The 14,318-nt window shown below is 46.9% G+C and overlaps 1 protein-coding gene across 1 annotated transcript; it reads right to left on the bottom strand.

Moving 5' to 3' along the window:
• Positions 1–506: 506 nt before the first annotated feature.
• rhobtb4 (Rho related BTB domain containing 4) lies at positions 507–13,525 on the bottom strand. The gene is made up of 11 exons (XM_068760772.1): positions 13,497–13,525; positions 8,814–9,015; positions 8,437–8,540; positions 5,992–6,177; positions 4,886–5,705; positions 4,589–4,808; positions 3,523–3,641; positions 1,389–1,539; positions 1,184–1,272; positions 962–1,067; positions 507–737 (listed from the first exon to the last, which is right to left on the bottom strand). The coding sequence occupies exons 1-11, from the start codon at positions 13,523–13,525 to the stop codon at positions 559–561; spliced, it is 2,205 nt and encodes a 734-aa protein (XP_068616873.1). The 3' UTR covers positions 507–558.
• Positions 13,526–14,318: the final 793 nt, after the last annotated feature.

The raw sequence follows: 14,318 nt of genomic DNA, 5'->3' as shown, positions 1-14,318 counted from the left end.
TGTTTGTGCAAGCTAACAGTCTGCGTAGAAGTGAAGGCAGAGGTAGGCTCCTACAGAGGAGCTGCAGTGGTTAATGCGTAATAGTCATTAACGGCATTGTGAAGGATAGAGACTGAGAGAGATAGAGAGCCCTTGCTCCCAGTCCAATCACTCAGAGACTGGACACTGTGAGTGCTGGCGGAGGGACAGAGCTCTTCCGGGCGGGACAAGGGGCCGCAGGACGCTTCTGGCTCGGAGTGTTTGGGAAGCATCACTCACTCGTGCCAACCGCAAACATCCACCCACGCATCCATGCACATGACCTTCAGCCAAGTCAAGTTTAAGCCCCACAAACATTCTAAACTGCACTCAAAAAGTCATCCGGAATTAGAAAGAGGCACATCCCCCCCCCCCCCCCCCAAACTGACACTCAGGCATAGAAGCACTGACATTTTGCCATCATCTCCCCACTGATGCAGGGTTTAAAAAAGAAGTGCTACAGGGGGTTAGTTGTTCTGGGTGGGATTGGCCAGGTGAGGAGGAGGAGGAAGAGGAGGAAGTCAGTGGAAGAAAACCCTTTTAGGAGATGTGGGAAGAGGAAGATGGGTGTCTCCAGAAGCACCAGCCCCGCTTGGTGTGTTGCTTGCGCAAGATCTCCTCCTCGCGCTCACGCTCTTTTTGGGAGCGTAGATAGCGGTCCTCCTCTTTAAGGAACCATACGGGAGGCCAACGCTGCTTCTCAAAGTGCCTCTGGTTTTCTACAGGGAGTAAGACAAAGAGATATGCAGAAAAGACTTACATTTGTAGATGACATTTTGCCCAAGATAAATTCCTACTGGTTGTTGGGTTTTTTGTGTGTGTGTGTGTGTGTGTGTGTGTGAGCAAGTCACAGCATACTACAATTGTTCAAACAAATGCTGCATGCATTAAAGGTTTTGGGAAAAGGCAACTTTGCAATGCTGAGAGAGGCAGGAGGCCTCACCTGGAGGCATGGCCTTCATGTCTTTGGGAAACTTGCGGCAGATGCTGTTATAATTAGTGCAGATGTGATGGAGACACCAGGCTGAAAGTTGCTTTGCATTATGAAACTGCAAAAAAAAAAGATAGAGATTGTTTCAAAGTTGAACACTGAGAAACGAAAGGTTTTATCACTTCTGAACTACGACTCGGAATTTATCACAATCACAATTTCACAGAGCCATACCTGTGCAACCTCAAGGTAAGCCAACACCTGTCCATCGATGTCTCCTCCTTTCCCTGCTAAATGGAGAAGCTCATCCACAGCGTGCCCCTCTGAAGAGGCACAAAATGCAAATAATCACGTCAGCATGTACAGTTTGCATCCCAATAAAGGTCTGCGTGAACACAACTGCATCTAGAACCAGCGAGATCCTCAGGAGAGTCTTTACCTGTGAGGGCGACAAGGCGTGGCAAACAGAGACGGTTGGCCAGAATGATTAGTTCCACATACTCCAGGCCGGGACAAGGTGTCAGGAGGCTGCAGTAAAGGAATTCTAAGACCCCATGCATGCAGGCTGTACTGGTGTTAGGAATGGGTACCTGGGGAGGGACACATACAGTCAATGCAGAGAATTCACGGACATACAATTTGAAATATTAAGAACATTTCATGAATGTATTAAGATACAACAAAATGTATATATTCTCTATGAAGTGTAATAGGTTCAGAATGGGAGGGGATCCAAATATCAATGAACGCAACACAGTGGGCATTGGGAAGTAAAGGGCAGAGGTCGCATTACGTTTGATCTCAGCTCAGATGAAAGCGCTGCTTGACCATTAGACTTAGCTATTCATCATGCCAGTATTCCACTCATCTAATTTCCGCTAGTCAGACCGGAATTAATTCAGGTAATGCAGTCTAAGCCCAGAAAGGATGGACAGAAGGTACATGCTGATGAGAGCAATGACCCGACCCCTGCAGGAGTGTACCCACTGAGGCGCTGTTCAACCCCGCCGACTCCCGCAGCCAATTAGGAGAATGTCAACTTGGTCGCTGCTTCTCGTTATGACTAAAATGCCACAACATCAAGACTCTGGAGCGTAAAGTCCCAGCTGGGGTCAGGAGGCATTAATGAGTGGCCACATCCACAGTGACAGGACATCTGTGGATGAAAGCACCTGTGCTGTGGAAAGGTTCATGAATCTAGTGACTATGATGTCCATGGAAACATGTCAATAGCAAAAAACATCTTATTTCTCTCTGAGACAAACTATCTTGGGACATGTTCTCCAACAACAGCATGCGCGCCGAAAATGTGTGAAGCTTAAAAATACCGAGAGGGAAGTGTGGCAAGAGCACGAAAATAGCACCGCTCTCGCAGATGGAGTGTAATGATTCCGCTCGGTGGTTTCATGTAACGGCTAAATAATGATTTCTGTTTTCAGGAGAGCAGCTGTAATATAATGATGTCATATTCGAGTTCAAGGTTAATCCATTTGCTATTTCACAAATACAAGGTCGGACACGTTAAGTCTTGAAATTGCCAAATCTCTAGCTCAATGAAATCATTGTCAAAGTTCGTATTTGCCTTGCGACCTTGTACGGATTTATCAAAAGCCCGTCTACGCTTGTAGCAGGTTCCTCTCGGTCGGGTGATACAAGCATGTCCACACAGGTTTATGGGCCCTAACATTTAATCAAGACCCGGATTTACTGGATCTCAGTTTTGTCATTTGTAGATAATCACTTCTTCTTTAAAAGCCGCCGGTGTCAACACATCCTAACTGACAATAACTCCAGGCTGAGTCAAGGTTGTGTCATTGGGGCGAAAAGCGCTGTTTAGATTGAAAGCTTTTTCCATTCACTTCTTCAAGCAGCAATTCTTACACCAGCATTTACTTAGATAAGCATCACAGAGTGAAGAGACTATACTGTCAGCCAGTTACATAAATTCCTTATGTACGTTAGCAACAGGCTTCATCTTTGCCTGTTCCAAGAGGGAAAGAAGTAAGCAGACAATCCAGAAACAACAATTTACCAAGAGCAACAATAACATTCACCAAGTCAGGAATAGAATCCAGGCGGAAATCTCCCCTGCCCAAAAACAACAGTTTTCTGCTTTTCACAACTCGGGCCTCTACAGCTTACTAAACTGCTTAAACATTATTCCTTGACAGTCCTTGTTCATTTCTAAGGATTACCTCCAAACCTCGCAATGGACTGAATCTGCGTAATCTAACCTCGCTGATGTTGAAAGTAACCCTAACCCCAGGGGATCGTGTTCTGCAACACAGTCTGGGGAGCGTGACTCAAAGACAGCCAGTGACATGAGATTCCTCCCCGGTTAGGTCAAGATTGGAACACGGGCCCAACCACAGGAAGCAGATCCTCAGGTGAGGACACACAGGAAGTAACCAGACCTATCACTCGAGGAATGCCGACCTTGATCGATGGACATATTTTCATCAGATGTTAGTGTTGGCACAAGTGCCGACAAGGTTGCCTCTAAAGGCTTTTGCCAAGGACACAGATGCTGTAAAAGAGCAGGATCTCCAAGTTCTTCTAAATTCTGAATTCACCTCCTCCACGTAGCTTTCCATGAAAGCGCCTCGGAACATGGCAGCCATCCAGTTGCAGCTGGAGATGAGCAAGGGCTTATGGGCAGGGAGGCAGCCATCATCCAGACGGAACACCACATCTAAAACCAGGGTGGGAAAAGAGCATTCATCTCGTGGTGTGCCACAGAAGCCCAAGCTACAGAGGGGGGGAAAGACAGACAAGGCAGATGCCCAGACAGACACACAGGCAGACAGAAGGCCAGACAGACACACAGAGACATGGACACAGGTAGACAGACAGAGAGATAAATTCACAAGACAGAACAGATTTTGACAAAGAGTAAGGGAAGGCGAGCAGACGCAGGGCAGTAGATCGCAGTGGCAAATCCTGCATGGACTCTGGACTAGAGCTTTTTCAGAGAAAACGTTAATATAGAACACAACGACTACAATAATGTAGCGGATTGCATCTTAAGTTAACGGTTTCCAATTACTTTTAATTCAATATTTGAATAATCTATATCTTAAGATAGCTCTCTCTCTCTGCGTGGATTTGATAGCTTCATTTACAAAAGAATCTACTATAAACACTTGTGAAGACAACAAAGCAAAGAATAGACAGAAATGCATGTGAGTCAGGCTTTGTTTAAATATGTCTGACACTTGCTGCAAATGCTGTTAAGAACATGCACACATAAGAGCTTGGTGGGGTGGACGACACAAGCACAAGACACAGGAAGCAGACGAGCTAGACCACTAGACCACTGAGCAGTCCTACGATGAGCCATCAAGGCAACTTGATGACTTTTAAAGGGCATGTACACAATAGTTTTTTTTAAATGCATAATTCATAGCAGAAATTCAATGGCAAGTGCATGATCAAATGTACACAGAGGGTACATTTGCAGAGAATGTTGGAAATGAGCGAAATACTTTTCTTGCACATTTGTCTCATTGACTTCTCCCACTCTTTCACACGGCTCACACACAAACATGCACTCATTTACAAATATCCTGTATACGTGGAATGCATTTACAGTCACGTCGGAGCTGCAAGAAGCACTGAATGCGTGGTACAGTAGTTTACCAGCAAAGGCCCCTTTATTGAGGCACTCCTTGATGCGGTTGGCTCTGCGGACGTGGAAGGCCTTGGTGATCTCCTGGTTCATGAAGCTCTCTCTGTTGAGAACGTTGGCCACCATCATCCGCAGGTCAAACACCTCAAGTAACTCTGCGATGGTAGCTACCTGCATCAGGTCGCCTCGGGCCTCGTCCAGACTGCCCGTGTAGAGATACTGAAGCACCGCCTGGAGCCACAGAAAGCCGACATTGAAAGCACTGAAGAATTACACGTTAATAATCTTCTTGAGTCCAAGTCCATCACCTTGAATGGTTCTTCCTGTATAAGTGCATCCATGGCTACAACAGTCATGAGTCGCGGTCGTCCAGTCATGGGATCATCAATATGCTCCAGACACACACTCAGGAAACCCCTTCCCCAACCTGAAAGTGCTCGACCAGCCCCTAGTGCATCCAGGGAGTACATGGCTCGAGAGGGGAGTGCATTATCACTCTGTGAAGTCCTCAGAGACCCCTGCTGGAGCAGCGACGGTCGATTCAGACCTCGCACTCCTCCCTCAGTTCCGTCTTTGTCAATGTCCAGGCTCTTAGTGCGCCCAGCTTGCTCCTTGGCTCCTCTCCTGCTCTGCTCATCTTCCTCTCCACTCTCCAGGTTTTCTTTGCTCCCCTGTTCCTCCCCTTGTTGCCCCACACATGACCCACCAAGATCAAGGGTGAAGAGGTCATAGAACTTGGAGCAGGAAGTGGCCAAATAGACTTTGTGTGCAAAGACACGAGTGGCACCACCCTGCAGAAGAAAAAGGGCATCTGTGCACAGTGGATGGCAGAAAAGGGAATCTGAAGCCTCGCACTCTGTGGGAGGGGGGTCTGGGATGCCCACTATGGGGCGAGGTGGGCGAGGAGGCAGGAAGGGCGCCTGGAGAAGGGGTCTTTGGACCTTTTTCAGGTGGGACTTCCAGAACTGCAGGTGCCGACGGGAGATGAGGGCGGCTCGAATGGCGTTGTCAAAAACATCTTTGACTCCAAACTGGGCAACGATGCTAGTCTCATAGTAAGGAATTCCAAGTTCCTTTGCCACCTCATGGCCTCTCTCTGGGGGGAGGATGTCTGTAGGCTTGATGGGTCTGTGAGACAGAAAGACATGATGATGGTAAAAACTGTGCAATTCAAAGGGAAGTTAAGCATCTCAACAATAAGAAATCAAATGTGTAGCAGCCGAGGGGGGAAAGAAAACACTACACACTGTAAACTTTACACTGTAAAGGATCAGTCAGTGATAGGGAAAGACATTTTTTTTCAATGGTTTATTTTCAGTTGCCATTAAGTAATATTACTGATAATTGACTCACTGTAGCAACCACACATTAAACACCAACTAACAAACACGTGTTCTCTACGGATCGCGCTCACTTAGCCAGGGGTCGCCGAGCTCGGTTAACTGCATCCAGGTCGGCGTAGCGCAGATCCAGCTGGCAGCCGACCAGAATGATGGGAGTCCGGGGACAAAAGTGCTTGATCTCCGGGAACCACATGGTGCGTACATGGCGCAGGGAATTGGGATTGGCCAGAGAGAAGCAAAGCACCACTACATCAGACCTACGGGGAAAGGAGACAACAAAATATTTCATGATATAACGTGGATCAGAGATAAAAAATAATAATAATAGAAAGATGGCAAAATATTTGCTGCACAGCACTGAGTGGCTGAAAATGGTAGTTTGTTCAACAGCTGCAAGGCATTGTGGACGGTGCTGCTGAGAAAGCTAAGGTGACAAGATGTCCGTGTGGTGCTGTTTCTGAGACTGGGCCTCTGGGTTGGTGATCTGAATCGCCCATCTCTCGCTCACCCTCTCCCGCTCTCTCTTTTGTAAATCCCCCCTAAGCCACCCAAGGCTGCACGGACCACAAAGAGAAGTGCTAAGAATAGATCCGGATGCACAAACAAAATTTCATTTCCTCAACCCAATGTGTTTGAGAAAGCGAGCAGCAGCCCTCACAGCTGTCCTCTGGTGCTGTCATTTCTGTGTGCGTGTTCTCGTGTCTGTGTGACGGCAAATCAAGCAGCGTTGAGCGAATCGGATCATCTGGTATCAGGACAAACCCGACAGTGAAAGAATCTTAAAGTCCTAAATTATCTGCCTTTCAAAATAACAGTACAGCACAGAACTGAACAAAACCAGGTTTATTTTCGTGCAGTAGCGCTTTTATGACTCAAACCCTGTTTGAGGCATTTCGCATTCACCCGAGGATGTCAGCTGCTAACCCACATCCTGAACTTGAGAGCAAAATTCTTCACCAATTTTGTTAGTTACAACTTGAATTACTTCAGACAGAGGTTCCATAGTCTCAGCTTTTGCTAATGTAATCTTGGAAAAGCTCCCATTCCCCAGGGAATTGCTTAATTATATACACTACCTGTCCTGTGTGTGTGTGTGTGTGTGCGTGTGTGTTTGTTTAATGGAATTACAAAGGTTGCCAGATTATGTAAGAGAAGACATGCACACGAGTTGCACAAGCTTTAATACATGCACACAAACACAGGAGGTGTGTCCGCTATAATTTTTGATTTTCTGTTTGCAATAAAGAAATGACGCCCCTGATCAGTCATTAAATCTGTCCCAACGGTGTGATAACAGGGGTTAGCCTGCTACCAAAAAGTGCTTACAAGTGTAATGTGCTATCGTTTAGCCTGACTTTAAAACTTTTACGTTGAGGTTAAATTCAGCTTAGCCTATTTTCAGGCATAGATTGTTTTGTTGTTGTTTTTTTGCTTTCTTCCAAGCCGAGTGTTTTTGTCTAGCAGAGCATGTGACAATCTGGGTATCGTCTGACAATGTGATCTTTTGAGTTTTGATATAAACAAAAAGATCCCGAGGGGAGGAAGTTACGGCGAGGCTGAAGGAGAGGCAAGGGCAAAGAGGTGGGGCAATGATGGGAGTCGAGCAATAAGCTAAAGAGGAAGACGACGGACAGGGGAGGTGAGGTGAGGGGAAGGGAGGAAGGAGAGAAGGTCGATGCCTGTGGGCTGCAGATGGCGGGGACGCAGGCAGGCAGAAAACAGCTGAGCTGGTGCTGTGCCTCTATCAGCTGACTGCAGCTTGACAAAGCATGCAGGGCATGTGGACTGACGCACACGCTCCAATACACACACCATGCACACACAAAAACAGGCAGATCCTTGTCGAAATGTACCGACAATGAGTCGGCGAGAGAAAACAGCAGAGGGGGGAGAAATTACAGACAGAAGCACATCCTCAAAACAGGCTAACGTGCTGTCTGTAAAAGGTCACCAGGTGAAAGACGTGCAAGGCGAGAAGTGGTGCATAGGTGAATTCATAAATCTCTAAATCGCGTTCATTAAATCATGCATGGAGCGAAACGTCGCTTTTCTATATTACTACGTATTTGCTTGGTTATTGTCTTTACAATGTTTGCTGATTTTGTTTCTTTAATAAGTGCTTCTTTTTTTTTGCATCGAAGTTGATATGCAATCCTTCTGATCTAGAGGAAGGATGCAACAGCCTGAGGCGGATGTTGAAGTAAAAACTGTGACATTGCGCAGGAAATATAATTTGGGAAAGTAAATATTATCCGTGCATGTTTTCCCGGGTGTGACGTTAGCTCTCATTGTGAGTTGCATTCTCCTGAGTCCGCTGGCAAACAGCTTAGTCACACATTAGCCCTGGGAAATGGTGACAAAGCCTTACCACCAAGACAAAGCAATTTGTTAGCTGCACTTGTTGTGAGAAAATTATACGGTGGCGGTTAATCTCGTGGCCAATTGGATTACTGGTTGAGCAGTCGGGATTTGTTTGCTGAGACGTGGACGATTGTATCTTTAATGCACCCGCTCACCTGCCATAGGCAAAGCGTCTGTCTTTGTGATGATCCCCGAATGTGTCCCACAACCTCAGGGACACGCTGACCTCATCCACTACATCCCGAGATCTCTCCAACACCTGCAACACAGACACGGATCCGTGGAATCAAGTCGAACGGTCGGGACTTTTCTGGTGATGCCTGTGTGCTTTTTAGTATAATATAAGGATTATGATATCAGAATTGGGGGGGGGGGGGGGGGGCGTGAACAAAGTCAGAATGTATGAAAATATGTTTTGGTTGTTTTTTTTTATTGAATGTTACAAATGCACAATCGTCATTAGCCTCACATTAAAAGAAGTATTCAAGTTTGTCTTGTGTGTGTGTGTGTGTGTGTGTGTGTGTGTGCCCACCTCCTGGCATACGCGGTACTGGTCGATGGCCCAGACCGTTGGCACGTGGGTGGCAAGCAGCTGGTACTGTGTGAGGGTGGCGTTGCAGGCCCGGGCGCAGATTAGCCTGGTTTTACCGACTGCATTATCCCCCACCACCACACATTTAATGGTTTCCACATTGGGCCGTTCATAGTCTGTGTCTATATCCATGGAGAGGGTCCTGGAGAATAGGTGATGGAAGAGAGAGGGAAAGAAAAGAGGTTAATGGAAAATTAAAATCACATTGATAATAAAAGAAAAGTCCCAGTAGGAATGGCACAACATTTCGGCCGGGGTTTGGCGTGTTTGCTTCCAACGCTCACGCAGCGCCGGCTAGGGAAGCATTGTTGAGCCACCGAGCCCCCCCCCCCCCCCCATGCCTGTACTGACCAAATGTACAGAGCCTCCTGCCAAACTCCTCAACAGAACACACGGTTCGCGGGCTGAGGAACCCAGAGCTATTTCTGTAACAGCACACAAAGAGACAGGAAGACAGAGAGAGACTTCCCTTGAGCTCGCTGTAAAATCTACCCCTCTTTCCTCAGCATCTTTACCTCCTTAAAGCATCGATGATGATCTTTGCCTCGTCATGCGACGTGATGAAACACCGCACAGACAGACAATAAAAACCCGTCGTAAAATCATCCAGGAGACAATGGGGAGCCGTGCACCCTGGTATTTACCGAAGGCTTGCACAGAAGGAGGAAACAGAAGTGTGGTTGCACACTCGACCACTTCTCAACTCTTGAGCCTCAGCATGAGACAGAGTCGGTTATTTAATCAGCTCCACTGCCTTCCTCTTTTAAAAACAAGCATCGCCGTGAAAAGCTTATCAAGAAACACCCTTTCTGGAAACTGCTTACAAATATTCCTAATAAATAAAACGTGTTGAAACCATTCGTTTGGAACATCACTGGGAGAATCTGCTCTATTAGGTAACTGTAATACAAACACACACACACATACAGTCAGACCTGAAGCCATCTAATCAATCCAACCGTCCTTGCAACTAGTTCACAGACGAAACCCAAATCCCTATAAATAGAGCCACTGAAACATTCATGAAGGCCGTCGCTTGTTATTCCATTGACGCGGATGCTAGTGCAACACTTTGGTCCAGAACTGGCAGACAGCCGCAGCTAAAAATGGCACCAACCCATACGACGCTGGCATCCTTCAAAAAAAAAAAATGCATATTTCATTGCAAAATTTCAGTGGCAAGTACACAATCAAATGTACACACAAGGTACATTTGCAGAGACTGAAAGAGAATCAAGCCACGACCTGCTCAACATGTTCGCATTTCCCGCGGATCTTATTGATTTCTCTCTGCGACAACAAAAACATATTGGCTGTCAGAGTTGCGAGTTACATCGGCCAGGAAATGCAACACGGAGACTTTAATACATAGAACTGTGCATGTCAAGGAGTGTAAATACTCTTACATACAGAGGGAGAGGCGGCAGAGGATGAATAGTCATTTTAATTCTCTGTGTTTCCAGAGTAACAGGAGATAAGGAAAAAAGGATTGCATGAGAGACAAGGCAGGAAGAGGATTATTAGAGCTGCAGAGGGAAAGAGATGGACTATCAGCAGAGCATTAGAGTCCATCAGACACGCCAAAGAGATCAAGAGGGTAAGACCCACAACGACAAAGACTGCTCGGGGTAAACAAGTCACAGCCTTTCCTGCTGATGCTTCTCTCTGATGTCAAACGTGTGGTTCTAGAAGATAGAAAGACAGACAGAGGGAAAAGCAGCAGAGGAAAGAAAAGTTTCAGATGCTCAACTATTAGCCTGTGGGAGTCCGGACGTCAGTGCGAACAGGTGCATGTGGTGAGTAAGGTGGTCTGGGAGGCGTGGGTCTGCGTGGGTCTGCGTGGGTCTGCGTGACCGAGGGGATGAGCAGGAGGCGGTGAGAAGCGAAGCGGTGCAGCTCAGAGGAGCGGAAACAGAAGCCGTAAAGCTCAGGTTTCATTTTTAGCCCGATGACCGACGGTCAACCGGACGCAGAGGTCTGCACTTCATTTGCAGGCCAGTGTCGTCTTCCCAGCACGGCAGCAGAATGGAAGGCAGGTTGGAGGAGAAAATGAGTCTCGTGTGTGTGTGAGAGCATTTCTGACTCTGATAGGGACATATCGATATGTGTGTGTGTGTGTGTGTGTGTGTAGCCGGACCAGAAAGACAAAGCAGCTCATGTATAATCTGCACAGTGTGCACCTCGATATGACCCCCTCCTCCTTTGAAGTGGGGGTTCCGTAAAGAGATGGGTTACTTTACCATCTATGAATCTTGTTTTTTTACTCGTCTATCACTTCCTTTCTGAAATCCTTCATCCTCTCTGCGTCTGTTGACTCGTTCCCAGCTGTGACGATTCGACCGAACCTCCTCTCTCCTTTTCCCCTTCCCTTCTGTATTTATTCTCTTCTCTTCATGGCCATCCCATCCTACAATTCACTCAATCCCTTCATCTGATCTCTCTCTGTAATTTCTCTCACATCCAGTGCCCCCCCCCCCTTTCATTAACAGTGATTTATCTGCCCATCTATGACTTTACATTTCTCTGGATAGCAATCAAGGAACCGCATCAAGCAGACAACCCTCCCGCATCCGGTCCCCCCCCCCCCCCCTCTGTCTGTTATGCAACACCTTTAGCAATCCACTGGCAGCGACCGCTTATCCCGAAACCCTCCACAGAAGAAATCAGCCTATTTTTCTTTGGAAGGGGGCTGCAGTTCACTCCATCCTACCTCTCTGCTCTCTCCAGTCCAGCCTTGTGCAAAAAAATTATTAAAAAAAGCCCAAATGCCTCCTGACTTTCACACGGCACGCTCAGATGGGGCTACCGGGATCGTTATGTGAAGCCTAATTAAAGTTATTTTGTCATAAGTTTGTTCTTGTGAAATAAAACATGTACTCATCCATGCATGGATCTACTTTGGAGGTGTGTGCGTGTGCGTGTGTGTGTGTGTGTGTGTGTGTGTGTGTGTGGGTGACAGTGACCGCCACAGGCACAGACTGGTTACATAACCTGCATGGTCTCTACTGCCTCTGCTTGGGTCCCTGGATGGCTGACAGTAGACTTCAGACTCGCACACGCCATCATAGACATGCATAACACACGCGCGCCGGAACAATCCCGCCTCGGCTGCAGATGGAACGTACACATCCGCCATGATGAAGACGAGGGTCTTCCAGAGCAGCCTTCCTCTTCTCCACTGCTTTCCCAACACATGAAGGTTTCTCCTCATTTCCTTTATCCCTCCTCCTCTCCCCACCTCCCTGTCCATATTTTCCTCCTTCTTCTTTCTCTCCGCCTCTCTCTCTTGTTTTTTTCTTTGTCTTTCTCTCGCGCGGAGTCTCCACTCCAATGCAGGATATTTTACTGTTGGTCCTTACTTTTCTTCAACCTTTGCATGAACAAACGCACACATACAATCTCACTACAGCCTGATAGCGGGGTCGGAGTATATCAGCGAGCTTTTATAATGTTGCCTCACTCCTCCATGCAAGTCTGGCAGTGCTGCGATGCAAGCTGTTGACAGAGTCAAAGGTTTAGTTTCCAGCCAGGACAATGGGTGCTTCTGTTGCAGACCCCTCTTGTGGAATATATCCGTGACAGGAAGACAAAAAAAAAGAATGCCACGCTGTAGGGGAGATTATTACATAAAGAGTATTTAATAAGTAATTTATGAACAGCGGGTATTTTCACAAATGCATGAGGGTAGATGTATTTACAGGAATAAGGTATGGAGAGACTGAGCAGCATCACCATGGAAATCTGCCAAATCGGTTACACAAACCACATCTTGGAAATATGATTAACTGCTGGAACTCAAATCAAGCTGAAATGTATGAAAAAAACATTTCAGCTTTATCTGGAAATTATTCATTTCCAGGTAAAAGACTGTTTCTTCATCAGCCTGGCAGCGACCTGCGTAACACAAGCGTAATAGCCAGGGGATCCGCCTGACAGTGCATGTGTGCGTGTTTGTGTGAGAGCGTGTGCACGTGCAGGTTTACAAAAGACGCTGCATTTTATCTATATTGTCACAGTTTTAAACCGTGTGCTGCTCCAGGTGATACTGCTATGGAAGCATCTCTCCACTCATCAATGAACCCCCCCCAGCCATTCACAACCGCCTGCTTCAATCATATTTCTTTCTTTCCTATTTGGGGGGGGGCCCGATTTAACAACCCAAACAGTCTGTTCTCATTGTCATCCATATCCAGGGTTGACACAAAGCCGAATATACAAAACCTTCAAAGATCTCTCTTTGATATAAGGATGTGAGCGCACGTCCTAAATGATGCGTTGAAAAGTCTTGCGTAATGTGCCAAGCCCATCCGCTGCACTAGTGACGCGCAATGCGTACTTATATTATTGTATACTTCAACTGTAACAACGATCTGTGACGCACGTGAGGAAAAAATAACAATAATCTTTCATTACAAAACATTTCACTCTGAAATAGTCGAAAGTATTTGATGTTTTGGGGATCACTGCAGGTGCGTGTTATAATTATATATATAGGAAGAGATGAACAATCAATTAAGTCACCACAATAAAAACGCAGGACCGCCGCTGCTGTTTCTTTGCTTTGTGAATAAAATAAAAAATAAAAAAGCATGTGATCCAGTAGAACAAGGAGGGGTCCCCTACCTTCCGACTGTTCCGGAATTAACCCACATGCCACTCTGCTGACGGTTCAGCCGGTCCCTCGCACCGGACAAAGGGAGCGCAGAGAACGAGGCGGCCGCGGCGGCGCAGATCTCTGTCGTGGAAGGACTTGCGCCCGGTCACATCCTGCTGCTCTGACTTCCCCTCGCCTGCCTCCCTTCGTCGAGCGTGTTGGAGTCGTCACTAACAAGTCGCGGCTCTGACACTGGCGTGATTCTAAACCTGAACATAACTGGCGTAAATGTGTTCCCTGTTCAAAGGCTCGACGGGCTGGTCCCCGTCTCTGCTGTTGTTGTTGTTGTTGTTCCCCCTCCCAGCTGATTTCACGAGGCACGCCTCCCACGTCACGAACGACACAGGTCGCGCGTCTGCTCCGGTGACGCATTCAAATATGTCGGATTTAAAATCACAATTGTGGAGATTTGCGCCCCCCCCCCCCCCCCTGCGTCGCGTCTACCAGGAGTGGTCACTCATCTTTAAGAGCCATTACGATCTGTCTGAGGTTAGACCGCTTGTCGAAAAATAATAATAATCACAATTCACATCCCATTAGAAGTTGATTAAAGGCGCTACATAAAACATCAAATTCACCGTTTGCGTTTTCTAATTTATTCCCAATTATGCTGTGGGGTCGTCTAAAATCAGAAATGTCACACATAAATATGTCTTTAGCGTAAATATTATGCATGGAAAGCCGGTGCGTCCACTAAACAAGTGGATTTGTGTCGCCGACATTCATATGTCGGAGCTGAAGAGGGTCCCTGAAGGCGTCACCACCGATAAGAAGACACGAGCCAATCCCGT

This window comes from Brachionichthys hirsutus, chromosome 4 (assembly GCF_040956055.1).
Source record: "Brachionichthys hirsutus isolate HB-005 chromosome 4, CSIRO-AGI_Bhir_v1, whole genome shotgun sequence".
In the NCBI taxonomy this organism is placed as follows: Eukaryota; Metazoa; Chordata; class Actinopteri; order Lophiiformes; family Brachionichthyidae; genus Brachionichthys; species Brachionichthys hirsutus.
This window is presented reverse-complemented; position numbering and strand designations above follow the sequence as displayed.

Coding starts and splice junctions, on each gene's coding strand:
- rhobtb4 (XM_068760772.1), bottom strand. CDS start 13,525: ATGTGGGTTAATTCCGGAACAGTCGGAAG. Junction 9,016..13,496: donor AATTCCGGAACAGTCGGAAG/GTAGGGGACCCC, acceptor CCTATTCTCCAG/GACCCTCTCCATGGATATAG. Junction 1,068..1,183: donor CTTACCTTGAGGTTGCACAG/GTATGGCTCTGT, acceptor TTTTTTTTGCAG/TTTCATAATGCAAAGCAACT.